This window comes from Fukomys damarensis, unplaced genomic scaffold (assembly GCF_012274545.1).
Source record: "Fukomys damarensis isolate Sample0158 unplaced genomic scaffold, DMR_v1.0_HiC HiC_scaffold_28, whole genome shotgun sequence".
Lineage (NCBI taxonomy): Eukaryota > Metazoa > Chordata > Mammalia > Rodentia > Bathyergidae > Fukomys > Fukomys damarensis.
The window spans coordinates 39,411,714-39,424,021 of record NW_022900940.1 but is presented as its reverse complement, the minus strand read 5'-3'; the positions used below and the strand labels follow the sequence as shown (position 1 = coordinate 39,424,021).

At 38.7% G+C, this 12,308-nt stretch overlaps 1 protein-coding gene across 1 annotated transcript in view; it reads left to right on the top strand.

The window, feature by feature from the left end:
- The window catches only part of Cacna2d3 (calcium voltage-gated channel auxiliary subunit alpha2delta 3), a 650,190-nt gene extending 638,919 nt beyond the window's left edge, over positions 1-11,271 (top strand). Inside the window, exons 35-37 of the mRNA XM_010643030.2 lie at positions 9,083-9,195; positions 9,415-9,497; positions 10,893-11,271. Of these exons, the coding sequence (XP_010641332.1) occupies positions 9,083-9,195; positions 9,415-9,497; positions 10,893-10,982 (286 nt within the window). The 3' untranslated portion in view covers positions 10,983-11,271. The remainder of the gene's footprint in view (positions 1-9,082; positions 9,196-9,414; positions 9,498-10,892) is intronic.
- Positions 11,272-12,308: the final 1,037 nt, after the last annotated feature.

Genomic DNA, 12,308 nt, shown 5'->3' with positions numbered 1-12,308 from the left:
AAAGAACCATATGAAGGTATTCAGGACCATAATAAGCATGTTCTAAAAGAATGACAACTAACAGAAGCGTTGTTAGAAGGGGTTTCGGTTTCATTCAGTCAGGGCTCTTGATTGTCACAAAAGTCAAAGATGACTGTCACCATCTTCTGGGTAGCCCCCACGAGTTGGTACACATTTGAGAAAGGTGCTTAAGCATTGAGCCAGCACTGTTGTAAGTAGCTGTACTTCTGCAGATTTTGGGCAGGCAAGAAATAGAAAGTTTCCTAAAAAGAAAAATATATAGCAAAACCAACAAGAGCAAAGCAAATCTAGTTTTGTTATAGTTTTAACAAGGAAACCGTTTTTCTACAGTAATACCAAGCAATCAAAGAAAAACTTTTTTTTTTTTGGTACCAGGGATCGAATTCAGGGTCTTACGTTTGTGAGGCAGGCAACACCACAGAGCTAAATCCCCAGCCCTAATTTTGTTTTGTTTTGTTTTTTTTGGTACCGGGGATTGAACTCAGGTCCTTGTGCTTGCAAGGCAGGCCAATGAACCGCTGAGCTAAAATCCCCAGCCCTTTCCTTTTTTTTTTTTTGAACCCAGCCCTAATTTTTTAAAAATAAGTTTATCTTTATCAGAAAATTGTATTTAAGAGAAGAAAAACCATGAATGCTAGAAAATTGTATTTAAGAGAAGAAAAACCATGAATGCTAAGAGACTTACAATAGGCACGGTTAAAGATCCAATATCCATTCACAGTTGAGAAGAAAATTTGGTTATGTCTGTATTTAACGTTAGAATTATGGCTGATGACTTGTGAAGACATCAGAATTCTAGGCAGTTTGTAACTTCGGAACATTAGATGAACATGTGGCTCTTGGACTTCAAAGGCCCTCTCTGCAAATGCCAAAATTAGTTCTATAGCAAAAAGAATTTCTCAATTATATTACAAGCTTAAAATAGTTTAATTAGTATCATTATAAAATAAAGCAAAGGTGATAAAACATATTTAGTGAGTTATAAGTATGCTACTTGATAATTTTGACATAGGCATAGAAGCACGGAACCATAACCACAGCAAAAATAATAAACACATCCATCACTCTTGAAAGTTTCCTTGTGTCCCTATGGAATATCTCCCTCGTTCCCTTCCAACTTAACTCCTCCTCACAGAAAACCACCACTCTATTACCTGTCACTAGAGTAGATTAGATTTTCTGGAATTTTATAGAAACAGAACCATACAACATACTTTAATATGTACTCTCTGGGGTAGTTTCTGTCACTCGCATAATTATTGTGAGATTTATACTGCGGTATGCCTCAATAGTACATTCCATTTTATGCAGAGTCGAGTCCCAGTATGGAACTATTTGACGATTTATTTTGTACTCATTTTTTTAATTGACATAAAATTTATACATCTTTATGGAATCCATTTTGATAGTTTAATGTTGTGATGGCCAACCTTGGTTATGTGAACTCGATCAATTTAAGAAACAACTAGGAACAGGTAGAGCACACTCCTGGGTGTGTCTGGGTGAGTCATGGAGGTGTGACTGTGGCCCCTATCTATTATATATGGTCCCTGGGCTCTTTCCAGCCACCAGGAACTAAACAGCTAAGCTCTGCTACACCATTTTACCTGTTACCATTGACTGAAAGCCCTGAAACCATGACCCAAATTAGACCTCTCTTCCTCTACCTTTTGGTGTTGGGTATTGTGCCCCAGTGATGGGGAAAGCATACTAATACACATGTATGCAAGATGTTATAATAATATCGGGGTAATAAGTATTTCCTCTGTGAAAACATGCATCCCTTTATGTGTGACAATTTCACTGTCTTGTTGGTCATTATGAAATATACCATAGACTGACTTAACATATCCTGGATAGAGCCAGCCTTCTCCTGGTGCTTGAATAATGCTGAAGACTTTGGCACCAGCATTTGTATCCCCAAGGCTGTGATTTTGGAAGGAGCCTTCGCTTGTAGCAGTAGCTGTTGCATTAGTTTTGAGTTCTGAAGGTTGGCAGAGATCTAAAGTCAGTACCTTCTTTAGAGTGGAGGAGTCACTTTCAGACCAGCCAGATCCTCAAACTGGATTCAAAGTTCATAAGTACATGGAGTTCTTTTGCAATCGGCTGCTGTTACCAGGGTTTTTGTCCCTTTTCCATGTCCTTTTACCACAGGGGCTGGGTTCTCTGGCCTGGGATCCAGGTTCCACTTGTGAATGGCTTGGGTCTTTCCCGTATGTGGACTTTCTGACTGTGCTGTTCAGAGTTCTTCCCTCTCCTCAAAATCCAGGGTCTCCTTTGCTTCCTTCATCTGCTGTGTGGCAGAGTCACATGCAGGGCAACTCTGTTCACCATCCTAGCTCCCTCTCCACCCCATACCAATTTAAGCTCTTACCTGCCTAAAAAGTAAATAGCCTCTCACCATTTCCTATTAGGAACAGATCAGTGTGCCAGAAAAGTCTTTGTCATTTAAACAGAAGATCAAATTTTAGTTTTGCACGAGTTACCTTAGCTACCCACTCAGCCTCGAGAAAGACCTTTAAGTATTTTTGTCAACTTGAGCACACATAAAATCTTCAGGTTCCTTTCCAAACCCCTTTCACAGTTTTCTCAACACTTTCATAATGTATTCAAATTTGGATCTCTACCTTTCTTTGCTATTTTGGAACCACACTCATTTTTAGGACAAAAACATAGCACCTTTTTGCCTTGACCCTTTCTCATTATTATAACATATAATCAATCTGTAGCAGTTAGGTAGACTAATGAAACATGTCCTTTATTATAATGCAGTTTTTAAGTGTGGAAACAGATCCAGACATGTGTTGCCTTTTAAAACATATTCTATAAAATCAAAATACTTGACCATGTAGACTTTGAACTTATGTTTAATAAGTGATGCTTTAAAAGTTACTTAAAAGTGACCTAGACATGCACTATTACTTTCATCTAAACATTTTTGATAAGTGAAAAGATTTTTTGAAGCTATGATAAATTCATTTCTAAATGTTATGCCATTTACCTTTATCTGAATAGCTCATGGAAATTTTGAAGCATTAAACAAAACTAGCTAGACACCATCTAATGAGTTTTACAGCCTGAGGATGTCCTAAGCAAGAGCTTTGTAAAGTTAAATACATAGATATTTTGTTGATGGGGAGACATAGCTCCTTTTTATTACACTAACAATACTAAGTCTTATCTACCTAAGATTTTCCCAAGTCATGTAAACCTTGAAGAGTACTTTGTTCATGATATTTGTGAGTGGTCATTTATTTCTAAGTCAGTGTGATGCAATATAGAAAATAGAATCCAAAGATCTTACAGTTTTCATTTAGATTTGTCATTTGTCACTTTCCAGAGTTTTTCCTTTGGACTACTAGTATGATTACCTTGTCTATAACCCAAAGCAATCTTTAATCCTAAATTTGCATTTGTAAAGGTACACATCTTAAGTCAAACGAGAAAGAAAATGTACATCTCTGAGACACAGAACTTTACCTAAACATCAGTAGAGGAAGGGTACAAGTAAAAGTCCTGCCAGGGGAAAAAGGTCCAAAGGAGAAGCTTGTTGTATAGATCTAATACCTTTTCCTATTTTAAGAGCTATTTAGCAGAGATGTAGATGACCTTAAATTGAAAGTTTGTTTTACACAGCCAAAAATGTGAGAAAGTCACACTTTGGGGAAATGTCTAGTTGATGAGTCCTTCTAACCCACTTTGTGTCCTAATCAGATAAAAATCCATTAATGAGTAGGGCAAAAAGCATCTTCTCTGCCCATTCGACCTTAGAGAGAAGAATTTTCAAAGGTAGCTTCCCAGGTAAAGTTTTCTCTTCTTGATTCAATAAATTACAGGCTTCAGTCATTTTAGAAATAGTTCCAACTCTTAAAAAATTTCTTTTTCTCCTGCTGAGAGAAGGAAATGTATGTACTGAGTTTCTAAGGAACCCCTACCAAGAAGCTGCCCCTGTAGATGGGACAGGGAGACTAGCAAGCAGATACCCTATTTGGAGCACTCACGAGATGATAAAAAAATAAACCCTTTTGCATGGATCTGGTATCTCAGAGGAGGAAAATCTGAGAGGACTGAGCACAGGAAAAGTGGCTCCAGCCCCTGTCTGTGTGAGACTGGGTTTGTTCTCCATTAAGGAACACTGATTTCCCCTAAGGTGTTAGTTAAGTGTTTCCTCAGAGTGCCTCTGTAGTGGTAAAGGGGTTGAAAAGATTAAAAGGAAGAGTCTGGGGGCTGAAGTGATGAATCCTAACGTGCAGGCTACTGCAGGGGGAGCATCAGTGGCCATGGAATCTGAAGGCCACTGACACTTCAGAAGCAATCTTTATTTTACAGGCCAACTTATGAGGAAGAAAAATACGGTAACGTAAATTTACCAGTTTCCAAAAGTTGAATTGTATTTATGACACAATGGAATATCACCGAACTGTAGGATTTTTCATTTGCAATTTCCATGTTAGGTGGAAAGTTCTTGTATGACTGAGTGTTAGCAGTTACTTCTTAGATGTTTACATTTTGGCTAGGACTGGGTGAAATAACAAACTTCTCAGCAACCTGGAATAACAAGAATGAGTCTACAGATGAAGGGGGGAAAAGGGGATAAAATGCTCATGAGTCTTTATATGGTAACCTTAGTTTGGGAATGACCTTAAAGTTGCTCATAAGAAATCTTTAAATTAGGTAAGTCCGTCAAATATAAAACTAGGTACGCAGAGCCAAAAATGAGTTCAGGAGAAAAAATAATGTTGCCATAAGCTATAAGCTCACTGTTACTAATGAGTATGGGATTAATTCTGCCAACCAAGAGTAGAGGGGCAGAGGAGGCCCCAGTAAAGATGCTTTCAGAGATTCCAGGGTACTTTGCCTGGATGAGTTTGAATTAGATTTTGCAAATGCTGTCTCCAGAACTTATTTTCAGGCTATTTCTCTCCTGCAAAAAGTACCAGGGCTAAGCACTATTACATCCTCCCCACCTCCAAAAATGTTGTATCTTTTTTCCTCTTCATAGCTAAAAGCCACCCCTTTTAGATAATTTTAGATAATGTAAGCACCCAGTTAGCTCTGTGTGAAGAGCAAATGAACATTTTCAGCACACCGCAATTTAGATGTGGCTGGTCAGATTTATGTACCTACTTCAGCTATAACCAGATCTCAGCCCCTACCCAATAAAAGCCTAACTAAAGAATTCTAGCTTAGTACAAAAGAAAAACAATTTAGGAATATCTACTATTCCCCACATTGAGGAAAATGTAAATCCAACTCTTCTTTAAATTTCCCCATTTCCCAAGTATTTGAAAATTGAGATGCCATAATTAACAATGTAAAACCATTAGGTCAAACACAAAAGTTAAGGTAATGATACATCCAGGTCAATTCTCTCCATTGTGTGTTGGGTTTATCTTGCTCATTTATGGAGGATTGGGCGGGGGCTCAGAACTCTGGGTAAGCAACCCATATGTATGTCTTTCTGGATGAGCCAATAAAGTTTCTTCTGACCCAAGAAGGAAGTTTGTTATTTTGGGACTTTCCTAAGAGTCCACTGTACCTGCTGGGGACCTCCATGGGAGATCCTCAGTTGTACCTTCTCAAGCTGGAGGGAGCAGTACCTTTGTCAGTTTTATGAGGAAGCACTTACAGAATTTCTACACTGCTTATAATATCCAGAGAAAGATGAAAAAAAATTTATAGACAATGCAGTGGCAAGAGAAAAAGGCCAAATACCAGCAAACAAAAGTTCTGACAAATGTTCTCAAACAGTAAGAGTATATCCAAATCCAACAGCCAGCTTAGAATACACCAAAGACCATCTAAAAATATATATATATATCAGCAAATACCTACTTGAGGTTGTTTCATGGCATGGCACAATAGGCTTATGTTGTACATGGGACCAGTCTGTGTAACTCAAGAGAAAGACCCCACATTGAGTGCCTGAACCATTGACATAACTCCCTACTTTAAACAATAGTGACTATTGTCTATTAATACAGACTCAGATTACTGTGAATGACACATTCTACCCTAAGACATTCTAGTCCCTGAACAAATAAAATCCCAAGTCATCACATTTACCACATTTTGTATGTTGATGAAGGCATCAAGTAGGCAGGCTTCTGCATAGTGCAGTGGAGACTAATAGAATGATAGAAAAAACAGATCGAAAAGCTGGTTTTTCAAAAGAATAAATAAAATTGATAAACCCTTAGCCAACCTTATAAAAAAAAAAGGAAAGAAGAAGACTCAAATTCATGCAATTAGGAATGAGAATGGTGAAGTCACAAACAGGTTCAGCAGAAATACAGAGGATCATCAGTAGAGTAGCTGGACACAAGATGAATACTCAAAAATCAATAGCCTTCTTGTACACAAATAACAGACTCACAGAGAGAGAAATTAGGGAAATGATTCCTTTCACAACAGCATCCAAAAAATGAAATATGTCAGAATCAATCTAATGAAGGAGACAAAAGACTTCTACACTGAAAACTACAGCACTCTTTAAAAAAGAGATTGAAGAAGATATAAGAAAATGGAAAGACATCCCTCAACATAGTGAAAATAGCCATAACTCCAAAACTGCTATACAGATTCAATGCAATCCAGTTGAAATTCCAACATATATTTCATAGAACTAGAGAAAACAATCTGAAAATTCTTTTGGAATCAGAAGAGACCTAGAATAGCAAAAGCAGTCCTAGGCAACAGAGACATGGAAGGGAGTATCACAATCTCCATTTTGAAACTATACTAACAAAGCCACTGTGATAAAAACAGCATGGTACTGGCAAAGAAACAGATCCGAGGATCAGTGGAATAGATTAGAAGATGCAGAAACATCTGATATACTCAACTACCTCATCTTTGACAAAGGAGCCAAACAACCTCTCTGGGGGAAAGATAGCCTCTTTAATAAATGGTGTTGGAAAAATTGGATTTCAACTTGTCAGAGATTAAAATTGGACCTGTATCTTTGACCATGCACTAAACTAAAATCCAAGTGGATTAAAGATATAAATATTAAAACAGAAACACTAAACTTGCTGGAAGATAAATTAGGTAGAACTCTTGAAGTTATCAGCATAGGAAAAGACTGTGAAAAAAAATCCTCAATAGCATAGGAACTAGCACAAAGAATCAACAATAGGGATCTCATTTTTTAAAAAAAGCTTCTGTGCTGCCAGAGAAATCACAAGCAGAGCTAAGAGACAACCCACAATGTGGGAAAAAATTTTTACCAACTGTTCCTCAGACAAAGGTCTATCTAGAATATTATAAAGAACTAAAAACAAAAAACAAAAAACAAAAACAGATCCCCCAACTATAAAGACTTGATTTAAAAATGGGCATCTGAAATGAACAGACATTTCTCAAAGAAGTAAAAGCGGCAAATTAAACATGAAAATATGTTCAACATCACTGGTTGTTTAAGAGATGCAGATGAAAACAACACTGAGATTCCATCTTACCCTAGAAAGAATGGCTGATGTTCAGAAATCAACCAATAACAAATGCTGGCTGGCTGGGTTGTGGGGAGACAGAAACCCTTCATTGCTGGTGGGAGTGCAGACTGGTGCAACCACTGTGGAAATCAATATGGAGATACCTCAACTAGGATTAGAAGTCCCACTTGATTCAACTATTCCTCTGCTGGGTATCTTCCCAAAATAATGAAAAGAATCATACCACAGTGGTATATGCTCACCTATGTTTATAGCAGCACCATTTGTAATAGCTAAAACTTGGAAACAGCCCATTTGCCCATCAACTGAAGACTGGATAAAGATGATGTGGTTTTTTTTAAAAATATACAATGGAATACTACTCAGCCATAAAGAACAAGAAACGAGAGATTTATGGCTAAGTGGATGCACATTGAGGCCATACTCCTAAGTGAAATTAATGTTACACCCGTGTAAACACCAAACAGTTTCTCTGGTGTGAAAAAGTAAACATGTAAATAAGGTCTGAAATGTTATAAGGATTAAAATGTATCACTGCTACTGGGTAATAGGAAGAAAAGTCTAAGAGTAGAGGAAGTGGGAGGGATGCGGGAAAGGGGGAAAAGGGAAAACATACATGTGAAGGAAAAACCTGAAAACACTGTCTTTGTAAACAGAGAAGGGTAGAGGGGTTGGGGAATGGGGAAAAATAAGAACCTGATAAGTCATGTATAGGTACAAGATCCCAATGATGAATGTAACTGCATTGTATACCTTATAGGTACCCATAAATTTAATTACGATTTAAAAAACACACCTTTTCTATTATTTTCAGATGTTATACGTTCTTAGCTTTAGGGTTAATAGAGGATGAGGGTCTGCTAGGCTGATTGATACCTTCTGGGAAATGTCTGTAATAGTCACAATAATGTTAAGGTAAATTTATCAGTAAATAGCCTGAGACATCCAAAATAAGTTTGGCTTTCACCTGCAACTCCATCTCCACAATCAATCAACCACGTTAAATGACCTGCAGCGTATTTAGTATAGAACGTCCCCTCACATGGTGGAGGTACCAGCAAGCTTGCTTCGGTTAAGCTCGCTGTACTGATGGATCTAGAAGGTCACAGCTGCCACGGGGCCTTGGTTCTGTCCTGAACTTAGATCCTGAGAAGGGTGGACTCTCCTAAGTGACGAACACTCCTTCCATCCAGGAACATCTTCTGCCAAGAGGCACGTGGATGGGTCCAGCAAGGTCGTTACATCAGTATGATACGGCTTCAGTCTCTTTGTGGAAGGGAGAGAAGAAAACTCCACTAGAAAAAACACCAGAGTAGGCCGAGAAAAGACTAGCTTCTAAAACTGAAGTGATTTAGCCCATCTCTTTCACTTTCTCCAAAGTGAGGAATATTAGCTGCATCTGACTACAACTGCTGTTTCCTCAGTGAAACTTGGCATTTGTAAGTAGAAAGTCTCACAGAAAGCAGCAGCTTGAGTGGCGAAGCTGTCCCTGAAACGTGTATAAAATATTATAGTTGTCGTCACCCACAGGAAAAGTTTTCCCATGGATTTTCAATGGAGGGTTAGTAAATGACCTTTCACCGTCTTCTTGCCTTTTGTTTCCACAGGTCCTTTGTCATCCAGCAAATCCCAAGCAGCAATCTGTTCATGGTGGTGGTGGACAGCAGCTGCCTGTGTGAGTCCGTGGCCCCCATCACCATGGCCCCCATTGAAATCAGGTATATCCTTTTGTGCGTAGGCCCAGCCACTACAGCTGAAACTGGTAAGGGGATCATCGCTGAGGAAACTGGGGGTGGAGGAAGACCAGCAGAGAGAGCAAAGTTATGTCCTTCCCACTGTTGGAGAGAGAGTTGTAAGGGAGTTTCATGCCAAGATTTCAACTCTGAAATTCAGAATAGGAACAGTAACCCTTTGGAAATATGCCTTAACTACAGTCAACATAATGAATCCCTTAAGTGTGAGCGTTTAAAGGCTCAGAAGATCAGAAGGCGTCCAGAATCTTGTCATGGCTTCCATCCTGAGGTAATCCTGAGAATCATCTCTGTGCTTCTTTCCTGTCAGATTCACACTGAGAGTCTCACAATGGTCAAAGAAATAAAGCTGAAGAGTTTACTCGTGAGAAAATAATCCCTTTCAGGAAATGAGGAAGACGCAGAAAGGCGTAGTGGTCCTCAGGGCCCTTGGTGCCTTACTCTCCACTTAATAGTCTTTTACAGTTATATTCATACATATTTTTAAAACCTTTCACTGTTTTTTCCTACTGTAGATATCCTGTAATTTTATCACATACAGTGTAGTTCTAACCATGTTGGTTTACTTACTTTAAATTGGAAATTAATTTCTCATTTTCTGTGATAATAGTGTCATAAAAAAAAGTCTATGGCTTAGGGAGGACTTAGGTAACTTAGACCAGAAAGCTGTGGAAGAAAAACATCTATTTAATTGTACAAAAACAGTAACCGATTTATTCAAAAAGGTAACAAAGTCAGCATCCAATTTATAAAACTTGGAAAAAATTATAAAATAATGAGCTTTTTAAAATTGTGAAATCAATGAAATAAAAACACAAGCCAAAGTAATAAAACTGTAAGTCATTGGATGATCAGGAAATACAAATCAGGATGAAATGTCTAGCCCTAACTTTCAAAGGCAAAAAAAACAAAACCCCACTTTTTAGCTTTGCAGCTTCAATTCTGGATACCTTCACTCAGGCAGGGGCCCAAACCACTAGCTGATAAGGGCTTAACATCCAGTCCTCTGTGTAGCAGTAAAGAACAGCTCACAGCATGAATGCCTAGAATAAGAAAAGAACTCAATGAACTAGCTTAGAATAATGGAGATGGTGAAATTTCCACAAGCAGCATACTGGAGAAGGGAGTAAATAAAATAATTTCACTTTTGTAAAACAATCTTCTTGTCCCTAAAGAACAAAGACACATACAAAACCTCCCATGACCAAGTGTATGAAATGATCAGCCCCCTTAGATGTTGATCTTTTACTTACATTCTGACAGGGAAAGACTAGGTCAGTATTCTCCTTCCTTATTATGATCCCAGCAGACAGCTGTAGGGACAGCCCCTTCACCTGTAGAAGGTTCTGCATAAAGAATTTAGAATTTTTTATGTGTTGACAACTGATGTCAGGGCTGGGGATTTAGCTCAGCGGTTCAGCGGCCTGCCTTGCAAGCGCAAGGACCTGAATTCGATCCCCGTTGCCACAAAAAACAAAAACAAAGACAACTGACGTCAGATTCTTCTCCTAATGTGATGAAATTTAGACCAAGCCCTATCTTCACATCCTCCAGATCCCAGAGACTAGGTTAGAAAGGGGAGAGGAGGGTAAGGAATTAAAGTCATGGAAAGGTAAGGCATCCCAAAGCACAGTTTAGCTCTAACCAAGCCCTGCTTTCCTCACAGGAGAATGCAAGGGAGTGTGGGGGTGCGCCGCGTCTCCAGGCCAAGGTGGCCCTTCTGCCCTCTCTGCTTTTGATACTCTTCTCCAGGTGACACCGACCGAGTACTCCCTTGGCATGCTAAATCATGGATAAACTGTGAACCAAAACATGGTGCGGCGTAGGAGACCTAAAATGTAATCCAACCATCAGCATCTCATGATTTTAAACTGTGCGTGATATAAACTCAAACAGATGTTGACAGAAAAGTTAGCTTGTTCCTTTGCCAGTCATGCAAATGTGTTTGCCACGTGATAATCCTCACCCTTCATCAGAAATGGGGCTGCTCCTGGTCGGCAGCGTCCCTTCTGCTTGAAATCCATTGAAACCACTTGAAAACTGTATACTTTTTAAATAAAGTATATTAAAATCATAAAATCCTTGTTGGCATTTTATCACCACTTGACGTCTGAGAATACAGTTTTTTCAAAAAAACACAGGGTGAAGTCACCCATTCAGAAAGCCAGCGAAGAGTGGCCGCTGGCAGACAGTTTGTTCGAAAGTAGATTCTAGACAAATATTTAACAGTTGTTTAGATGCTGCACTCAATTATAAAAATATTTACATAAGTAAATCAAAATATCATCTACATGGGAAGAGTTTCTTGTGAATTTTGTTGAACTAGACTTCAATAGAAATCATCATTGGATGAGAACCCAGGCTCTCATAATATTCAAGGGTTGATCTATGTCAAAGGATAGAAAGAAGTCATGAATCCTAGGAATTTATTCTGAAAAGACTCAAAGGAGGACCAGGAAAGACTCTCCCACTCATTACTTGAGCATTTGGCTTCTGGCTTTCCCCACAAATAAAAGATGAAGTTACATCTCCGATAGTACACAGTGGGGACCTAGCCAGACCTGTCAGCATTTCTAAAATACGGGATCCTGAACTAAACAGATTCCACTGGATCGTGGTAAACAACTAAAGTGGAGTAGTTCTCATGCCTAGGCAGAGAACACCTCACTTTATGTGGCAGACAGACATCTAGAAGGACAGTGACATTTGAACTGCCCTAAAAGATACATTATCCCGGTGCTATTTCCCAAACAATGAAATTAACATTTAATACCATTCAACCAAATTGTGGAAATGATTCATGACACTATCACATGCTAACCTAACCACCAAAATCGAACCCAGGGGTTAGGGAATGTTGACATTGACGTGGTTCACTTCTGTGTGCTAAGTGAATAACAACTTTTAACAAAAATAACCACTCAGGACCCACTGTTCTCATGCTAAAGAACTGACAATAACCAGTGCATTACGTCACAGTACTTCATAATCAAATACTAAAGATGCAAAATGCACCCAATGACTGGATCTGCACTTATCTATTTGAATAGCAGTTTTCTCCGAGCATGCTCTCCTATACTCA